This window comes from Rhinoraja longicauda, chromosome 19 (genome assembly GCF_053455715.1).
Source record: "Rhinoraja longicauda isolate Sanriku21f chromosome 19, sRhiLon1.1, whole genome shotgun sequence".
NCBI classification, from domain to species: Eukaryota; Metazoa; Chordata; class Chondrichthyes; order Rajiformes; family Arhynchobatidae; genus Rhinoraja; species Rhinoraja longicauda.
Window position 1 is genome coordinate 28,003,413 of NC_135971.1, and position 21,778 is coordinate 28,025,190.

The window sequence follows — 21,778 nt, forward strand, 5'->3', positions numbered from 1 at the left end:
CTCCCACCGTCCCTCACAACGGTCTCCCCATGCCGGGTCCTACATTGTTCTTCACCGCCAGCCCCCCACGCTGGGTCCCAATTGTCTTCCCCCCCACGCTCTTCGACTGCCGATCGTGGGTCCTGCTGCCGTCAAGGCCCCACTGCCACCTACGTTGAGCGTAGATATCTAGTGTAGATGTCATAGGTTTAAGGGGAGAAGTGAAAGATTTAATAGGAATCGAAGGGCCAACTGTTTCTCACAGTCAGTGGTGGGCATATAGAGCGTGTTGGCAGAGGGGTTAGTTGAGGCAGGTACTAAAATGACATTAATAGGTGCATGGATAGGAAAGATTTAGAGGGATATGGGCCAAACTTGGGCAGATAGAGCTAGTGTAGATGGGGCATCTTGGTCAGCATGGGCAAGTTAGGCTGAAGGGCCTATTTCCATGCTGTATGGCTTGGGCTCTCGGTGTACAATTGTAATTGTATATAGACACTGGTTACTATTGGGCCCAAGATGGAAAGGTGGCAATGAACGGGGGAAGGGTTTTGGGGATAAGTTGAGCAGTGAGCAACATTAGGGAGACTGGACCAGTGGTGAAGGGAAGGAGGGAAACCCCAGAGGCAAATGAACAGTCTCAGTCACAATTGTTCTCAGGTTCAACGGGGGCAAGGGGTGAATTGGGCATTGTCATTGCACTTGCAACCTTTTGTTTACCACTGTAATAATAATAGGTTCTGTAACAGCTTGTTAACTTTCAGTGATTTGTGTACAAGAACCTCTGGGTGACAACAACTTTTAATTTTGTTAAAAATTATTCAGTTCTTTTCCTCGGTGATGTTGAGATAGCACAAGATATCAAATGGAAGGATGTCCTTGCCCTTGCTGCCAGAGTCAGTGAGTTCTGAACCTCTTCCAAACAGTGTCCATTCCATTTCTGGGCTGATTTAGTGCCCGAGTATTTGGGGCATTTGGTGACACAGCAGCCTGACCAACCCAGGGTCCATCTTCATTACCGGGAACTCTTTTTCTGCTACTTATGTTGAACTGTGTGTGTTGATTGCACATTTTGAATGTCCTTCATTGTTTCTCCACAGCTATGAAGAGGGGCAAACGTTGGTTACTGGACACATTTCAGATCACATTTCAAGGCACGTGCATTAATAATCTTTAGTCAGACACCAATGATCACAGTAGTGATGTTCAAATTCTGGGCATCACACAGGCATCGGGGTCAAACAATATCTTCAGCGTTGAACTGTGGGTGGTTATTGTCACCACTAGCAAGCCAGGTCAGTTGCATCTTGCAGGGTCACGAGGGTAACACACTGGCCTGATTCACAGGGGCTCTTGGCTTCTCTGCTGCACCATATATGGGGAAACTGCAGCATACCTGACATTTTCATGCCCACAGCTGGATGTTAAGGTTATCTAAGGTTCCCATTAGATATGAAATGGAAGGATTTCCCTATGTTTTTTTTTGTTTTTGCCCTTGCTGCCAAGATCTCATCCATCCAGTCTCTGGTGTCCACTCCATTTCAGGGATGATTGGGTGTCCTTGTGTTTGAGGCATTTGGTGACAGCAGCCTGACTGGTCCAAGGTCCATCTTTGTTACCGGGAACTCTTTCTCTGATACCTGTGAACCAGGCACGTGGATTTCACATTGTGAATGTTCTTTTTTTTCCTATCAAAAATAATTAATTTAATTATGATACAAAACAAAACTGGTAACGCATCCACCACCATAGTACAAAGTCACCAAATTATCTAGACACGATATTTTCAAACAACAATGTCACAATCCTTATTGAGGCTGCACTCCCCCCCCCCACACGGTGCCCAACAGTCCTGAAAATCCCCCGTGGACAGCGCGTGGTCCCTCTCTAAAACCACCTGGACGCGGGCATAACCCCGGAAAAGGGGCAGGCAGCCGGCTCCGGCAGAGCCCTCTTCCGCCTGGTGCCGTGACTCGCGGATGGCCAGCTTGGCCAGGCCTAGGAACAATCCAACCAGGACATCTTCAGCCCTGCCCTCTCCCCTACGCACAAGGTGTCCAAAGATGAGGGTGGTGGGTGTGACGTGCAGCCAGAAGGCAAGGAGCAGCCCCTTTAGATATTGGAACAGGGGCTGCAACCTCTTGCACTCCATATGCACGTGGAACACAGACTCTTCCAGTCCGTAAAAGTGGCAGACGGCTGGCGAGTCTGTGAACCGCGAGAGACACAGGTTGCAATGGACTTCTCGGTGCAGTCCCCTCCAGATCCCTGATGTAGAGGGGGAGAATCCCTTGTGAATGTTCTTCATTGTTTCTCCGTAGATATGAAGAGGATCAAACATTTGGTACCTTTCCTGCATATCTGTAACGTTGCGTTTCTTGTTGCCATCCTTGGTTCGATCGTAACTCAAGGTACGTGCGCACATATTCCTTACTCAGATGACAATGATCACTGTGGTAGTCTGGAAGTGTTGGATCTGAACGAGTATCCCAGTAAGTACACTGAGCTGCTTCATGTGGACCACTAGCATCTGTAGTCCTCAGACCCAGGGAAACCTGCTGGACGTTTGGATTTTAATGATGGAACATTGAGGATTCAGTTCAGAGTTGTTGGCCACATCCTGCACAGTTCAGCACAATGTAGATCAGTTATGGAAAGCAAATTGTATGTCTTGATTGCAGAAGGCATTTTGAGAAATATCTGTATCCTTGGAATTGAAGGCATATTAATTGAAGGCTAATCCACAGACATTGACAGGATGCAATTGATGGTCTCTTGCAAGGATCTGTGTTGGGAGTGTAATCAGACTTCATATTTAATCAAGTGATGGGACGAAGAATGGCATTAGAAGTTCACCACAGATGCAAAGACACATTGCATTGTAACCACTGAAAAGTAATGGGATTAATTGATTGTGCAAATGGATTTAATTGTCTGGAAAGATGTATCATTTGTCCTTAAAGACAGAACAGTGTCGTTTTTAAATGGTGAAAAGCAGTAAGGGTTCAATAACTCTGAGGGGAGTGGAGGATCTGTGTTTATCGATCATTAAAATATCATTCAGCGGGTCAGGCAGCATCTAGGAGAGAGGGAATGAATGGGTGATGTTTTGGGCCGAGACCCTTCTTTAGACTGAAGAAGGGTCTTGACCTGAAATGTCACCCATTCCCTCTCTCGTAGATGCTGCCTGACCTGCTGAGTTACTCCAGCATTTTGTGATACCTTCGATTTGTACCAGCATCTGTAGTTACTTTCCCACATTAAAATGTCATTGATGGCTACAGAAAGTCATCACCCTAGCCCACAAATGCTGATCTTTGAACCCCAAGCACTGAGTACAAGGCAATAAGTTATGCTGCATTAACCTGGTTAGACCACAACCGGAGCATGCACGCTTCTCGGCCTTTTGGCTAAGATCAGCTGTCGCCGTCAGTCTTTGGCTAAGATCAAGTGTAGTATCTGTTCTGGCACAATCTAATGTTCTTATAAGAACAATATAAGAGCAGTATTTGCATTGGATCATCGACGAGGAGCGGAGGTCAGGAGCACGTGTCTGGTTTAGGGGTGGATCCATGCTGGTTGGGTAACCAACCTAACACCCTTATCCAGGTGGGATGGCAGCAGCAAGTGGAGCTGGAGGGCAGGGTATCCGGAATACCCTGCGAGTATCGGTAAAGGACCTCAAGGAGGGGAACCCTTTCTCAAGGGACCTCTTCACCAAGAAGGTGCTGCTGGAGGCCTGTGGATTCAAGGCCGTGGACATCTTCTGCCTCCAGGACTTCCCAGGTTACGGATATTTCGACGTTACCTTCCAGAACCCGGCGGGATGGCAGAAGTTGCTGCAGGACTTCCGTGAGAAGGGGGATGAAGCCCCGCTGTCGCTCCTGAAGGTGCAGCCGCTCTTCACCCTCCCCACCCAGAGGGAACGAATGATCACGGTGCACATGTTTAACCCACATGTGCCCGTCGTGGATGTTCTCACCTTCCTTGCGCGCTACGTCGAAGGGGCCGGGAACTGCGTGGACATAAAGGACTTGTTCGGGATCTGGACGAGCAAGAGGCAAGTGAAGGTGAAGCTGAGGGTGGACGGGAAGGGATTCATCGTCCACCCTCCCTCGGTGTTCGCTATCAGAGGGAACCGGGGTTACGTGACGTACGCGGGGCAGCCCAGGGTGTGCAGGAAATGCAACAAACCTGGGCACGTGGCGGCAGAATGCAGGACAGTCGTCTGCAGAAACTGCAAACTAGAAGGCCACGAGACAAGGGAATGTAAAGAGAGTAAGAGCTGCAACCTGTGTGGGGAGGCAGGCCACCTTTACAGGGCCTGCCCTAAAAGAGCTAGCACGTACGCAAAGGCGATAAGAGGGGCCGCTACCAGCACCCCCAGGGTGGACGAGACGCCTCCTACCACGGCAAAAGCCTAAAAAGGAAAGGAGAGCAGGGGCGATGACAGCGCGACCACTCCGAGCCCCCAACCGCAGGACAGAGCCCCCCAGGCCCCTGCCCACGAGGGTGAGTCGATGGAAGAGGGGGAACAGGAAGAGGAGGAATGGCAGGTGGCAAAATCGAGGAAAACGTTGAAGGCTGTACGCACGGAGAAAAAGCCGGAGGGGGCAAGCAAGTCCCAAAAAAGAGTCCTCTCCCAGGACGAGGCCAGCAGCCTCTCCGCATCGGAGGATGAGACGACCGGGAGGAGCCGACAACGGAAGCAGAGGCAGAGGAAGAAAACGGGGGAGGAGGAAGGTAAGAGAAAGAACGTGTCTGTTGCCCCCCAGCCCCAGGAGACTGGGAGCAGTGCCAATGGGCCCCAGCCCCAGGAGACCGTGAGCAGTGCCAATGGGCCCCAGCCCCAGGAGACTGGGAGCAGTGCCAATGGGCCCCAGCCCCAGGAGACCGTGAGCAGTGCCAATGGGCCCCAGCCCCAGGAGACTGGGAGCAGTGCCAATGAGCCCCAGCCCCAGGAGACCGTGAGCGGCACAACGGCCAATGGGCCCCAGCCCCAGGAGACCGTGAGCGGCACAACGGCCAATGGGCCCCTGCTCCGGGAGACCGGGAGCGGCACAATGGCCAATGGGCCCCAGCTCCGGGAGACCGGGAGCAGTGCAGTGGCCAATGGGCCCCAGCTCCGGGAGACCGGGAGCAGTGCAGTGGCCAATGGGCCTCAGCTCCAGGAAACTAGGAGCAGCGCAGTGGCCTCGCCAGAAAATACACCCTGTGCTGAGGAAGCCACCAACCTGTACCACTACCTGTGCGACAAAAATGTGAAGGAACTCAGCCAGATGATTGGCATGCGGGAGGATCGCCTGGGACACTAAAGGACAATGGAGCTGAAACTGGCATCCTTAAACGTGCGCAGTGTGAAGAGCACTGCGCGATGTGTAACCGCCTTGCAGTACCTGGCCAAGGTAAAGGCGGATGTGACTTTTTTACAGGAGTGCGGGCTGCCACACCTTCGCTGCTATCGGAGGTGGTCGCGATGGTGGCCCCACGGACTGTCGGTATGGTCGGGGGGCAATGATTGTCGTGCGTCCGGTCTGGGGATCTTGCTGCGGGGACGCCCCTCCAAATAAGGGATATGTATGTAAATGTATGTAAATGTAAGTAAATGTCCAAGTAAATGCCTCTATTGAATGTGTAACCTCCGGAAATGTCGGATGGGTTTGTTTAAAAAAGATGTTTTGTAAATGATATTTATTACTTGAATAAAGTATTTTTTGATATAAAAAAAAAATGCAGAGCAGGTTTGGGCCCTGCTGTAGGAAAGATGTAATTTCTCCTTCAGCGGTTGCCAGTGTAGATTTACAAAATGTTAAATTGCAAGTAGAGTGTACAGGAAGTGGGGCTGTGTTCACTGGAGTTCAGACGGACAGTGGATGATGGTGGAAGTTGTTGAGATATTCATGCTGACTGTAGATAGAAACCATTTCTGTTGGTTGAGGTGTGTGGGACAGGGAACCTTGGCTGGATCAATTAAAGAGCACTGTTCTGTTTTAATAATTGGTAATCAATTTCCTGGAGTGGTTGACTTGGTGGATGACACTTTTTACTCCATCACCATGAGTTGATCTGGAGATCTAATGGTTCAGGTTGGTGACCTCTTATCCAATGTGGTGAAGATAGAAATCAATTTTCACTTGCAGAGATAAGTCAAAAGATTGAGGAAACAAAAGGGAAGCTCTGTGAAGGATGGAGACCAGGAGAGGTTTCTGGGTTCCCACCACTGGTCTCCCCACGGCATCGTACTGCACTGTGAACTCTGTCACTTACCATTTGAAGAGGACGGCAGACTGGCACACACGGAATGAGTCAGCAATGACTCACTCACAAATTGGTTTCCTGTCATGGGTTAGTTTCCCAGAGGCCTCGCCCCCTACACTGAAAATAGCATCGGTTCCAGTGGGAACCAGCCCTTGCAGAGTTACCTATGTTCCTAGGACCAATATATAAATCATGTATTACGGTGTTATAATACAGTATGTTACAGGAGTGGGATTATTGCATTTTATGTTTAATTTCCTGTTAATAACTGTATGAATTGCTGACTTTAATGTTGCATCTTTGCTCCAGGTGCTGACTATGTCCTGGTGGCAGGTTTATGCAGCGTGTCTGTCCAGTTTCTGGCTTTGATCCTACCATTCGTTCTTTGGATGTTCAGAAAGTGTATGCGCATTTGCCGAATGATCCGTAAGGAGCAGATCATTAATTGATTTTAACATTTCAAATCTTATCAATAAAACATGATCTCTAACCCTCACATCATCTGTACTTGACAGGATTTATCAATCTGATTGTATGTGGGTTGCAGGTCATTGTGATGTTCATCTCAATCTTTCCTTTCACAATGGTGATTCATCAAAACAGTGAGTTTGACTGGAGTTTTTCATTACTGTTTGCGGCACGGTAGCGCAGCGGTAGAGTTGCTGCTTTACAGCGAATGCAGCGCCGGAGACTCAGGTTCGATCCTGACTACGGGTGCTGCACTGTAAGGAGTTTGTACGTTCTCCCCGTGACCTACGTGGGTTTTCTCCGAGATCTTCGGTTTCCTCCCACACTCCAAAGACGTACAGGTATGTAGGTTAATTGGCTGGGTAAATGTAAAAATTGTCCCTAGTGGGTGTAGGATAGTGTTAATGTACGGGGATCGCGGGGCGGCACGGACTTGGAGGGCCGAAAAGGCCTGTTTCCGGCTGTATATATATGATATGATATGATATGATACTGCAAGCTTCTGATGATCAGTATTCCATGTCTCCCACAATGAGCCCGAGGTGGTCACTCCCAGTAATGTTGTTGTCAGATCTATTTGCAGAAACAGATGCGTGGATGACATTAAGGAGTTTTATTCTCATGTTGGCTGCCTGTGCACCTACTGCTGCCCCAGTAACACAGGTGCATCCTTGGAACCACGTAATATCCTCCACAAAGGCCTTGCCCTCAGTCTGTCCTCAACAGAGGCCTAATCTTCGTACCCCTCTGCCCCCACCTCTATGAGTTCCGGGTCTGTCACAACGTAGAGGCTTTCTTCCATCGTGTCCAACTCCGTATCTTTTTCTATCGGAAGTAGTCCTCACCACCCAGTGATGACCCCTTCTCCCGTCTCCACCAGACTCCCTCCTCTTGGACTCCCCAGAATGGCCTTCTATCCTCTCTAGACATCTTTACTTCTAACTGCAGGCATGACATCAACCGTCTCAATTTTTCCACTCTCCTTACCTACTCTAACCTCACCCCCTCTGAACATACAGCCCTCCATTCACTCTGTAGCAACCCTGACATGAAAATCAAACCTGCTGACAAGGGAGGTGTTATGTTAGCCTGGCGCGCTGACCAGGAGAGGAGAGGCGACAACTCTCAAACACCTCCTCCTACTTATCCTTGGACCATGAGCCCACAGCCGAGCACCATCTCTGATTTCAGCACTTTTGGCTGTCTGCCTTCCATAGCCTCCAAAGTTACCATTGTCCAGCCCTGCACCGCCGGTTTTACCCTCTCCCCGAAATCCAGAAACACAACTGTGGCGCAGCGGCAGAGTTGCTGCCTTGCAGCGAATGCAGCGCCAGAGACCCGGGTTCGACCCCAACTACAGTCGCTGTCTGTACGGAGTTTGTACGTTCTTCCCGTGACCTGCGTGGGTTTTCTCTGAGATCTTCAGTTTCCTCCCACACTCCAAAGATGTATAGGTAATGTAGGTTAATTGGCTTGGTAAATGTAAAAACATTGTCCCTAGTGGGTGTAGTATAATGTTAATGTGCAGGGATCACTGGTTGGAGCGGACCTGGTGGGTCGAAGGGCCTGTTTCCATGCTGTATCTCTAAACTAAACTAAAACTGCCCTGGCAGACCCATTGTTTCTCTCTGCTCGTCCCGCGGAAATGATTTCCACGTACCTTGACTCCATCCTATCCCCCCGGTCCAATCTCTCCCGACCTATGTCCAAGACACCTCACATGCCCTTCGTCTCTTTAATGATTGTGGCTTTGCGGGCCTCCACCCTCTTCTTTACTGTGGACGTTCAGTCAATCAACACCTCCGACCGTCACCAGGAAGGTCTTAAATCCTTCCGTTTCTTCCTGGGCCGCAGAATCATCGAATCTCCCTCCACTAACACTTTACTCCGCCTAGCGGAGCTAGTCCTCACCCTTAACTTCTCCCATTTCTTCCAAGTCCAAGGCATAGCTCTGGGCACCCACTTGGGCCCCAGCTATACCTACCTCTTTGTAGGGTATGTTGAACAATCCCAGTTCCAGGCATACACTGGCCCTATTCCCGAACTCTCTCCGCTACATTGATGACTGCATCAGTGCTACCTTCTGCATCCATGCAGAACTCATGGACTATCAACTGCACCACCAATTTCCATCCTGCACTCAAATTTACTTGGACTATCTCCGACATCTCCCTCCCCTATCTTGATCTCACAGTCTCCATCACGGGAAATAGACTATCGACTGACGTCTATTAAAAACCCCACTGATTTCCACAACTACACTTCTGTCCATCCTGCAACGACTATCCCCTCCTCCTAATTCCTCCGTCCACGCCGCATCTGCACTCAAGATAAGGTGTTCCATACCAGGGCATCTGAGATGTCCTCATTCTTGCAGGAACAGGGGTTCCCCTCTCCCAACATAGATGAGGCCTTCACTCGTGTCTCCTCTGTACCCTGCAGCTCCGCCCTACCTCACCCTCCCCCTAGTTGCAAGAGACAGATTCCCCCTAGTCCTTGCCTTCAACCCCATGCAGTTGATAGTCCATGAGTTCTGCACAGTGCATAATTCTCCAAAATTTCCGCCAACTCCAATGGGATCCCACCACTAGCTACATTTTCCCATCTCCACCCCTCCCCCCACTTTCCACCTTCCGCGGAGGCCGTTCCCTCCACAACTCTCTGGTTAACCCACCCCTTCCCACCCAAACGACCCCTTCCCCAGGTACCTTCCCCTCCAACCACAGAAGATGAAACACCTGTCCCTATACCTCCTCCCTCGACTCTGTCCAGGGACCCCGACAGTCTTTTCAGGTTAGGCAGAGGTTCACTTGCAACTCCTCCAACCTCATCTACTGTAACCGTTGTTCAAGATGTGGACTCTTATACATCAGCGAGACTAAACGTAGACTGGGCAATCGTTTCGCTGAACACCTTCGCTCAGCCCGCCTGATCTCCCTGTTGCTAAACACTATAATTCTCCTCCCCATTCCCACACAGATCTTTGTGTCCTCGGTCTCCTCCATTGTCAGAGTGAGGCTAAACCCAAATTGGAGGAACAGCATCTCATATTTCGCCTGGGCAGCTTACAGCCCAGTGGTATATTGATTCCTCTCACTTCAGGTATCCCCGGCATTCCCCCTCTCTCTATCCCACCCCCACCCAAGTTGCACTAGCTTCTCATTTTCACCCAACAAACCGCTAACAATGACTTGTTTCATTTATCATCGTTAGTATTTTGCATATCTTTTATTCACTGTTCTTTATCTTTCTACATCATCATCTATATCTCTCATTTCCCTTATCCCTAACCAGTCTGAAGAAGGGTCTCGACCCAAAACATCACCCATTCCTTCTCTCCAGAGATGCTGCCTGTCCCTCTGAGTTATTTTAGCTTTTTGTGCCTATCTTCGTTTTAAACGAGCATGTGCAGTTCCTTCCTACACGTAACTTGGTCAGCAGGGTTGGAATAGTCTTAGTACACAGGCCCGTTAACATGCTCTTCCCTTTTAATGAGTTACACCTAAACATACTTCAAACAGCAGAGACAGATCCCTACATCAGGAAAAAATACAAGGGCACCCTGAATGGATTTCACAAGGAAGACCCTGCCTAATCATTGTCTGAAGAGTTGTCAGGGTAGTCAAGGGAAAAGAAACATATTCTGAAGGCCAGTAAAGTGAGAAATGGTCTTTGCTGATTGACTAAGATCAGAAAATGTAGAGGGGAAAAGAGAGGAGAGAATAGAATGCAATGATTGGGATTGCGAGAGCGATGGGGCAACTAATATGAAGTGATCCAAGTATATTACATGGGATGTAATAGGGTTATATCTAACTGGAAGGGCAAATAAACAGCAGGGAGGGCAAATATTAGCAGATAGGGGTCAAGCAGGGAAACTGATTTTGGAAAAACACTAATCACGAGAATCGCTAGAATGAAAGCCATCCGAACACGGGTGTTTATTTCTAACGGTAGAATTATACAGTGGGGAGATCATGTTGAACCAGTTTATATATCTGGATATTCTGTATCTCTAGTATATACTTTGTAAATGTGTGTAGAGAATAAACATGGCTTTGTGATCGGATGAATCCCACCCAGTTACAGTCCTACTTCAGGTCCTTGCTACACTGTGCAAATTGTGTGATGCTGTTTTGGACAGTGCCATAGAGTCATTGTCTTGCAGTGCAGGCCCTTTGGCTCATCTTGCCCACCCTGGCCAACATGTTCCAGCTACACTAGTCCTACCTGCCTGCATTTGGCCCAAATCCCTCTAAACATGTCCTCTCCATGCACCTATCTAAATGTTTCTTAAACATTGCAGTAGTACCTGCCCTAACTACCTCCACTGGCAGACACAAAATGCTGGAGTAACTCAGGCAGCATTTCTGGATAGAAGGAATGGGTGACGTTTCAGGTTGAGACCCTTCTTCAGGCTGGTCAGGGATAAGGGAAATGAGAGATATAGACGATGATGGACTGAAAAAGGGTCTTGTCCCAAGATGTCACCCATTCCTTCTCTCCAGAGATGCTGCCTGTCCCGCTGAGTTACTCCAGCATTTTATGTCTACCTTTGACTTAAACCAGCATATGCAGTTCTTTCCTACCTCCTCTGGCATCTCGTTCCATACACTTACTACTCTTTACGTGAAAAGGTTACCCTTCGGATTCTTATTAATTCTTTGCCCCCTATGTTCTCTGGTTCTCCATTCCCCTACTCTGGACAAGAGACTCTGTGCGTCTCCCCGATCTATTCCTCTTAAGATTTTATACATCTCTATAAGATCACCTCTCATCCTCCTGCACTCCAAGGAATAAAGGCCTAGTTTGCTCGACCTCTCCCCATAGCTCTGGCCCTCGAATCTTGGCAACATCTTCGTGAGGTGCTGCTATTTATTTTACTGCGTTGCAAATGTGGAGACTGTTGCTGCTTTACAGATGTGGTGTTGGGTTTACTCAGTCGTTTCACTTTGTACATTCCCAGGTTGTGACAGCAGCCTTACAACCTGGAGAATATTTTTCGCTACAAGGATTGGGTGTGCAGTGATCTTCATCTTGCACATTGTGTTCCTTCACTGTAAGTATCAAAATTATCTCAGCATTCACCAGTGCCAACCCTTTCCTGGGAATTTGGTATCAGTTAAATCTTTTACTCGTGTCACACAGTCACTTCAGTTTCTGAAAGGGAGGAGTTGTCTAATCTACAGCACGTTACCAATCTGTTGCTGACTGGATGCTGGTATTTGGGAACAGCTCTGGCCTGGATTTTGCTGGGCCCCGCTAGAAGTTCTGCTTAGAGCTGCCTGAATTTCACAGAAACGTCCTGATGGCTTTTGGGACTTTTGCAAGATTAAAGAAACCCTAAACTTCCTGGCTGAGTCTATAGTTTCCCACACTGGTGACCCAATCCGTGTTTGGTTTCAGAAGTACAGGAGCTCACATGGTGAGCACTCGATTGGAAAAAGTGCTTTGTTGAGTGCATCGAGTCACCTGGAAGGACAGTTTGACTATCTGGTATGTGGAAAGGAACATTCGGCCTTCTTCAAGTCTGCTCCGCTATTCAATCATGGATGATCTATTTCACCCTCCTAACCCCATTCTCCTGTCTTCTCCCCAAACTTACCGTTGCATGGGGAAGTGTCCTATGATGAGTGTCAGGAAGTCATGTGGCAGCTCAATAGGACTTTTGTTAGGCTGCATTTGGAGTATTGCGTGCAGTTCTGGACGCCCCATTATGGGAACGATGTGGAAGATTTGGAGAGGAGGTTTGCCACAATGCCGGCTGGATTAGAGGGTTTCGGCTACAAGGAGAAATTGAATAGACTTTGTTTTCACTGGAAAGTCAGAGGTTGAGAGGAGGCCTGATAGAAGTATATAAAATTGAGGTATAGATAGGATGGACAGTCTGAATTCTTTTCAAAGATGTAAATATCTAGCACTCAAGGGCATAGCTACAAAGTGAGAGGGGGAACTTTTTTTTTACACAGTGGCAGGGGCATGAAACACATTGCCAGGGGTGATAGTGGAGGCAGATATGAAAGTAACATTTGAGAGGCTGGGTGAATTGAGGGATATAGATCATCTACAGGCAGATGAGATCAGTTTAACTTGGCCTCTGGTTCGGCACTAACATTGTCGGCCAAAGGGCCGGTCCTGTGCTTTGTTCTAAGATGGAGTGCTTGGTGGGGGTCAGAAAAGTGGACTGAGTTCCAAAGGGAATGATCTGTGAAATAGTGAATGGGAGGGGGAGGAAATGCCTATTTGGTGGAATAAACTTGTTGAAACCTGGAGAAACTACAAAGGATGAACTGTTGAAACCAGTGTGTTTGGGTGCAATATGAGTACCAGGGACATTGTGCTCTGTCTAGGAGCAGAGGGTAAAAGCTGATATGTGGGAGGCAGATGACGTGTGAAATGCCTTGGGTCACATGTGGCTAAAATGACTTTCATTGATGATTGATCCCTTTCACACTGTTTGATCCTGGAATTACCCCAATCGGTTAATCAGAGGGACACATCGGCACTGTATTCAAGCTCAACTGTAGAAACCACACTGAAAAGGAGTAAAATATGACTTTAGTCAATTGTAACATTTGAAAGTTATGTGATGAGACCTCTGACAATATTGTGGGCCTTGTGTCAACGATTTATAGATATTTTATTAATTCCAGGGAAAGGCAAAGATACAAGTGGGAACATCGACACTGATAAAGGACAACAGGTATTTTGATAATGAAGTCCTGTAGTTTTTTTGTTTAAAGCTGTGTTCTAAACTAACTGACTCGTATCCAGGTACGAGCATGAATCATTCTACTGTGTTCTTACTGCTGCTCTCTTGTTAAAGTTCGATTCTATTAGACAGACAACAATACCATAAAGTGGTAAAACATTAGAGTCTTTATCACGCCAGTGGGAGTGGGAGAGCTACAACTAGTATGCTTGCATACTACAGTTATTCGAGGACCCCACTCACCCACAGAGTGTTTCAGCAGCATTTATATACACCAAATACAATAGGCTTTTCAAGTGTTCACGGAACCAGATACCCCACACGGGTGGTCTTGCAAGAGGATAGGAGTTCAATAAATCATCACCCACTACGACTGACCATGTCCGAGGTCATTAGTTCAGTCTACTATCATAAACACATCTTCCTTGTTTTTGATAGTAATCTGTTCGATGACGTTGAGCTTGGCGGTTGTAAGGCCTTCAACGTTGAGCTGCAGTAGTGCTAAGCCTCGACAGTTGGCGGCTTTTGACGGTGCCGCCTGGCCTGGGGAGGCATGGCGTTTTGCGGCCTGCAGACGTGGCATTGACATTAGTTTCGCTTTAAGGGCTTATGAGCCTGTAAGCTACTCGTGGGGGAGGCCGCGTAGAGGCTGTCTTTGTCTCCTGCGAGTGTGGGGACCCATCACAGACAGTGGAGCACATAGTCACCAGTTGCCCCGAATACCGGCCACCGAATGGTGAACGAGGTCTGATTGACCTGGACGACGACACGTTGGCCTGGCTCGCCTCAACGGAGCTGCAGGTCTAAAAGACATACGACAGAAGAAGAAGAACACATCTTCCTGGTGCTCAGCTTTATGGTGGTTGTAAAGGGGCTCCTTCTACTCTGTGCTCTTCCTTAGTATCCGTTCCCTGTCCTTTGTAATTTTACAACACCCCATTTTGAATCAAAAGCCGGCAGCTACACAGAGATAGCCTTGCAGGCGTCTGAGGTACGCAATCTAATTTAGTGACAGTTCATCTTCATGTAGCATTTGGTCACGTACACCTTAACCCTTAAATCCCCTTTCTCCTTTACATTCCCTCCTTTTATCATAACATGATAACTTATATTCTCCGTGAGGCACAGAATAATCGGATACATTTAACCATGTACAATGATGCAACTATCAGCAGCACAATCAAACCATAGTGTACGACAGTTCCCCAAAGGTTTCCGAAAATGCTGAACGGCCATGTGGCCCAAAGATGCTGCCTTGTAATGGTAATGGCTCATTTTGTTCCCCAACCTGCTTGATCTTAGTTACTTCTTGGGATATGTGAGCAGCTAGGTTGGTGATGTCGGAGGATTCGTCGGGAATATAAGTGCAACATTCTTTTCCCACTAAAGCACAGGTCCCACCTTTTTCAGCCAGAATAAAATCTAATGCCATATGGTTCTGCAGTGCCACGATACGGAGGGCCACCACCTCGGCTGTCAAAGAGGTGAGGGCTTTCTGAGTGTCTGCGAATGCCTCAGCCGTGGCATTTGCCAATCTTTCCATGACTGAGGCCATGTTAATCAGTTCACTTGAAAGACGGGCTGTACCATACAAGGGGAAAGCTTGTACCATACAAGGGGGTTTCAGCACTTAAGCTACAGAGAGAGGTTGAGCAGGTTGGGTCTTTATTCTTTGGAGCGTAGAAGGTTGAGGGGGGACTTGATAGAGGTTTTTTAAATTTTGAGAGGGACGGACAGAGTTGACGTGGGTAGGCTTTTCCCTTTGAGAGTGGGGAAGATTCCAACAAGGGGACATAGCTTCAGAATTGAGGGACAAAAGTTTAGGGGTAACATGAGGGGTAACTTCTTTACTCAGAGGGTGGTAGCTGTATGGAATGGGCTTCCGGTGGAAGTGGTGGAGGCAGGCTCGATTTTATTATTTAAGAGTAAATTGGATAGGTATATGGATAAGAGGGGATTAGAGGGTTATGGTCTGAGTGCAGGTAGATGAGACTAGGTCAGGGAGAGTGGTCGGCGTGGACTGGTAGGGCCGAACGGGCCTGTTTCCGTGCTGTAGTTGTTATATGTTATATGTTATATCATCCAGAATCGTTCGGATTCCAAGATAACCTGTTTGGACCTCGGTGGGGTGAATATGTCAGCCAGATGTCGTATGGTTCTCATGTGCGGGACTACATACGTCAGATAGCAGCACCCCCTCCAATGAGTGGGGCCCTTCAACCTTTCCCATCTCTGATCATCCCTAGGTGGCATCCCAGGTAACCAAAGGTATGCCCACGATCCACATAGGTAATAAGTACCATTCAATGGCCGAGACGGCCCTGTGTGCCAGGTCGTGGTGCAAGTGCTGTTTCCCAGAAACACTCCGCTACCCTCTGTATGACAATAGCAAGTGGCATTGACAGTTTGGTTGGGGTGAATGGCCAATTTGAGCCGTGGTATTTTCCATACTCTAGTCTCATTCACCATCCAGCCTGGTCCAAGTGGGGGTATATACCATCTGGCAAAGATAGAGTTATTCCCCTCTATTGGTCCAGGGATATATACCCCTGTATTGTTGGGACCTTTATGGTGTTGGATTGTCCCTCTGCAGCCGCTGCCTCGGATGTCATTATGAAAGCAGTATACAGCCAGGACCTCTGTTATATTAAAGGGTATGGGTAAGAGTGGTATCTCTCCTCCACTAGTATGCGGGACTTAAGTACACACCCAGTATGCACACTTATTGCTGTGGAGAGCAAAATCATAACTCATGAACAGAAATACATTATTTCCTCTGGTCCAGTCCCAGGACAACAAGGATTACCAGTCCCATTTTTATCTTTCAAATGTCCAATGCGTTTGCAATCAGTCAGTTATATCCAGCGTGGATGATCCTCAACCTTGACCGCAGTGGGGATGGTCAGAAGTACTTGGTGTGGCCCCTTCCGCCGTGGTCCGAGTTTTTTCCGGTCCCAGTTTCTTATGAGCACGCAATCCCCTGGCTGTATGGATTTGTTTTCACACTCCGTCACCAACGGTTTCTGTGCTTCCTGTACCTGTGAATGCAACGGGTTTTGCTCTTTCAACCACTCCCGCAGCCTGCGGATGGTGGACACAGTGGAATTATTGCCTAATGTTAAAATGTCGGCACAATGCCTTGTTAATTTTAGCAATAAAATGGGGCCCATTGTCTGAGCTAATAACGGTGGGCAACCCAAAGCGAGGTATAATTTCTTTCAACAAAAGCGTTACCGTGATTTAAGCCGTGGCATTAGTAGTTGGCAAGGCTTCAATCCACCAACTGAACAGATCTACACCTACTAAACAATATTTATAACACTGTGCCCATGGTAACTCAATAAAATCAACCTGTATACACTCAAAGGGTCGGGTAATGTTTCATTTCACTACACATTTATGTGTATGTGACAAATAAATGGGATGGCGGGACTTACATATGAGGAAAGACTAGATAGACTGGGCTTGTACTCGCTGGAATTTAGAAGACTGAGGGGGGATCTTATAGAAACATATAAAATTCTTAAGGGGTTGGAGAGGCTAGATGCGGGAAGATTGTTCCCGATGTTGGGGGAGTCCAGAACTAGGGGTCACAGCTTAAGGATAAGGGGGAAGTCTTTTAGGACCGAGATGAGAAAACATTTCTTCACACAGAGAGTGGTGAGTCTGTGGAATTCTCTGCCACAGAAGGTAGTTGAGGCCAGTTCATTGGCTATATTTAAGAGGGAGTTAGATGTGGCCCTTTTTGCTAAAGGGATCAGGGGGTATGGAGAGAAGGCAGGTACAGGCTACTGAGCTGAATGATCAGCCATGATCATATTGAATGGCGGTGCAGGCTCGAAGGGCCGAATGGCCTACTCCTGCACCTATTTTCTATGTCTATGTTTCTATGTTTCTATTATTGATATTGGCTTGGCATTGGTGGAACCCCTTTTGGGCATTTTACCGCCTTGCCGGGGTTATTTCTTTTGCAAATTGCACATTCTGAGGCTTGTTTTAAGACCTCTTGGCGAATTTTGGGGTGCCACCAAGTTTCCTTTGTCATCCTTACCATTCCCTCCTTACCTGCATGAGTAAGGGAGTGTATATAAGTTAAGAGAACAGGCAAAAACACATCAGGTACACAAGCTTGTCCGAGAGGGGTGAGCCAGAGCCCTGTCAGGGAGTCAATGGCACAGCTCTCTCGTTTCCATAGATCGCGCTGTGCGGCAGAGGCATCCCCCTGCATTAACTTAACTTCCCCCATGTCTGGCAAGGCCGTTCTGATTACAAGGAGTCTCGGTTCAGTTGGGACTACAGAATTAGAGGTGCAGGCTGCAGTGCAGCCGTGATGTAGGGGGTCTCCACCACTCTTCATTGATCTTCATCCCCGTCCTCTATAAACAGGGTCGCCATGCCAGGCAAGGAGTCCCCGGGGTCTCGTTTTGACTTCTGTTTCTGCATAATCAATTGTTTGTTGGCCAGCCCGCTATGAAAAGGTCCCTTTTCCCTAGCTAATCATTTCTTTTGTTCATCTAGCCAATCACATTGTACCTGTAACACTTCCCATCCCTTCAGCGCACCCCCGTCTGCACGTACCTCTGTCCCTCTGCGACTTGCATTAGCTATCCATCTCTTGTGGCGTGATTCATCCCACCTCTTTTGTACCTCGTCCTTCCATTCCTTAATTCTCTTTTTCCATTTCTTTCCCACTTCTCTTTCCCATATCAATTGCTCTGCCTCTTTAATTGTTTCTACATTCCACGTTCCCCCAACGGGCCAGGCTTCGTTCCCAGCCTCTTCGTCAATGATGCCGACAATTGTCTATAATCTCTCCGTTTACGTGGATCTATATAGCACATATGTTGCACTGGTGCACCACCATCACTTGTATCCAGGGCTTGCCCCATCGTCAGCCCTCCTAATATATATATATGCACAATAGTCACAGACTCTGGCCTTCGTGGACCCTTTCCCAAAGCCAGTTAGGTAGTCTGTCGTGTCCAATTTAATAACTCTTGTTCTTAACGTACCAGACCCGTAGTCTGCCTTACTCAATTGTTACCCAGACCCGTAGTCTGCTGGTCATGTGTCACCCAGACCCATAGTCTGCTGGTCATGTTCAATTTACACGAAATACAACAATCCAATTAATATATAGTAATCTCTCTTACCATAAGTTGTCTTCTGTATAAATCTCGGAGGGAACCAGATCGACCTCAGAAGAGGGACCACATCCAGACCCGTAGTCTGCTGGTCATGTGTCACCCAGACCCGTAGTCTGCTGGTCATTCATTACCCAGACCCATAGTCTGCTGGTCATGTGTCACCCAGACCCGTAGTCTGCTGGTCATTCATTACCCAGACCCATAGTCTGCTGGTCATGTGTCACCCAGACCCGTAATCTGCTGGTCAGTCGTTTACTTATTCAATTTACACGAAATACAACAATCCAATTAATATATAGTAATCTCTCTTACCATAAGTTGTTATCTGTATAAATCTCGGAGGGAACCAGATCGACCTCAGAAGAGGGACCACGGTGTTCCCGGGAACTTTACTCGGAAGTTCAGACTCAATGGATCCGATAGTGCACCTTACTCCCTTCAAGGTCCTGGGCAGCCCACAGCCACTTACTCAGTCTTTGGTGATGATTCCATTGAGATCGGGGCAGCACGGTGGCGCAGCGGTAGAGTTGCTGCCTTACAGCGAATGCAGCGCCGGAGACTCAGGTTCGATCCTGACTACGGGCGCTGTCTGTACGAAGTTTGCACGTTCTCCCCGTGACCTGTGTGGGTTTTCTCCGAGATCTTCGGTTTCCTCCCACACGCCAAAGACGTACAAGTATGTAGGTTAATTGACTGGGTAAATGTAAAAAAAATTGTCCCTAGTGTGTATAGGGTAGTGTTAATGTGCGGGGATCGCTGGGCGGCGCGGACTCGATGGGCCGAAGGACCTGTTTCCGCGCTGTATCTCTAAATCTAAAAAAAAATCTAAATCTAAAAAAAAAGATCCTGCCGACTATGCCACCCTGACACTGACAACCCAGTCCAGAGGCAATCTTAGCCTCAAGTAATTTCTCTGGTGTACATTTTCTCTCTGTTTCAGAACATCTGCCCAGGCACATTCCCATTTATAGAAATATTCTGAACTGAAATATTGAATCCAAGTTTGTACCTGATTCAAATTAATGTCTGTTAATAGTGTATTACAGTGCGTTATGTTGTGTTCTGATGTGTTAGTGTTTTGCCTACATTAGTCGTCTGTTTCCATCTCCCTCTTTGAATCATATTTCTGTTGATTAACTGGAATTTACCACTGCATGTAACAAATGCACTCTTTATTTTAGGATATTACAGAATGCCAACAATTGAAAACGACCACACCAGACGACACAGCTGGATCCCTGCCGCCCGATTGAAAATGGGCACAACAGCCTTCATTTTCAGATTTATTCCCAGCTCAAAGCCTTGTAGCAAGACTTCTGAGGATCAATGCGTCCACACACAAGGCTTCACGCAAACTAAGCATATTAAGGTGTTCAATAAGTTCAGTCAATAACTCGTACAACTGTGGACTACTTTGACAGTGGAAGTTACAATCACAGCCTGATTTAGGTCACATGGCTGTTACTACTAATCCTCAGATTCTGCTTGGATAGACTACAACTCAACAATATGAACACTGAATTCTCCAATATCAAGCAATAACCTCCCCCCATATCACTCTTTCCCAACCTTGCATTCCGGTTGCACCTAATTTTCCCAAGAGGTCACCCAGCTCATTTCCCTTCCTCCCAATGCTCATCTCCCATTTCAGAATCTCCCATGATTTATTTATCCTCTTCTTTCCCCTCTTTCTATCTTTAACCATGATCTTAACTCTGGCTTCAATCATGGACCAGTACAGCAAGGAAATGGGGCCCTTCAGGCCACGTAGTCCATGCCAACCAACTTGCCATTCTCAGCCACTCCCACTTGCCTGCATTTACCCGATATATCTCTAAACCCTTCCTATCAATATACCTCTTTCAAAGTCATAATTGTATCTGCTTCTGTAGATTCTTCTGGCAGCCCATTACAAAAAAGGAATATGCCGAGTGAAAAAGTGTCCTTGAGGTCTCTAAGCCTAGTTTTAGAATCCTCTACCCCCGAGCTAAAGACTGAGCATTTAACCATATAACCATATAACAACTACAGCACGGAAACAGGCCCGTTCGGCCCTACCAGTCCACGCCGACCACTCTCTCTGACCTAGTCTCATCTACCTGCTCTCAGACCATAACCCTCCAATCCCCTCTCATCCATATACTTATCCAATTTACTCTTAAATAATAAAATCGAGCCTGCCTCCACCACTTCCACCGGAAGCCCATTCCATACAGCCACCACCCTCTGAGTAAAGAAATTACCCCTCATGTTACCCCTACACTTTTGTCCCTCAATTCTAAAGTTATGTCCCCTTGTTGGAATCTTCCCCACTCTCAAGGGGAAAAGCCTACCCACGTCAACTCTGTCCGTCTCTCTTAAAATTTAAAAAACCTCCATCAAGTCCCCCCTCAACCTTCTACGCTCCAAAGAATAAAGACCCAACCTGTTCAACCTCTCTCTGTAGCTTAAGTGCTCAAACCCAGGCAACATTCTAGTAAATCTCCTCCGTACCCTCTCCATTTTGTCGACATCCTTCCTATAATTTGGCGACCAGAACTGCACATCCCTCTGCACGCCATACTCCAGATTCGGCCTCACCAATGCCCTGTACAATTTCAACATTACATCCCAACTTCTATACTCGATGCTCTGATTTATAAAGGCAAGCATACCAAATGCCTTCTTCACCACCCTATCCACATGAGATTCCACCTTCAGGGAACAATGCACAGTTATTCCCAGATCCCTCTGTTCCACTGCATTCCTCAATTCCCTACCATTTATCCTGTACGTCCTATTTTGATTTGTCCTACCAAAATGCAGCACCTCACACTTATCAGCATTAAACTCCATCTGCCATCTTTCAGCCCACCCTTCCAAAAGGCCCAAGTCTCTCTGTAGACTTTGAAACTCTACTTCATTATTAACTACACCACCTATCTTAGTATCATCTGCATATTTACTAATCCAATTTGCCACACCATCATCCAGATCATTAATGTAAATGACAAACAACAGTGGACCCAACACAGATCCTTGGGGTACTCCACTAGACACTGGCCTCCAACCTGACATACAGTTGTCAACCATTACCCTCTGGTATCTCCCATTCAGCCATTGTTGAATCCATCTTGCAACCTCACTATTAATACCCAACGATTTAACCTTCTTAATCAACCTACCATGTGGAACCTTGTCAAATGCCTTACTAAAGTCCATATAGACAACATCC

The 21,778-nt window shown here is 47.4% G+C and overlaps 1 protein-coding gene across 1 annotated transcript; it reads left to right on the forward strand.

Annotated features, from left to right (window-relative positions):
* Positions 1 to 2,302: 2,302 nt before the first annotated feature.
* LOC144602920 (uncharacterized) lies at positions 2,303 to 19,983 on the forward strand. The gene is made up of 6 exons (XM_078416042.1): positions 2,303 to 2,471; positions 6,547 to 6,663; positions 6,753 to 6,839; positions 11,672 to 11,764; positions 13,359 to 13,408; positions 19,746 to 19,983. The coding sequence occupies exons 1-6, from the start codon at positions 2,303 to 2,305 to the stop codon at positions 19,815 to 19,817; spliced, it is 588 nt and encodes a 195-aa protein (XP_078272168.1). The 3' UTR covers positions 19,818 to 19,983.
* The last annotated feature ends 1,795 nt before the right edge of the window (positions 19,984 to 21,778 follow it).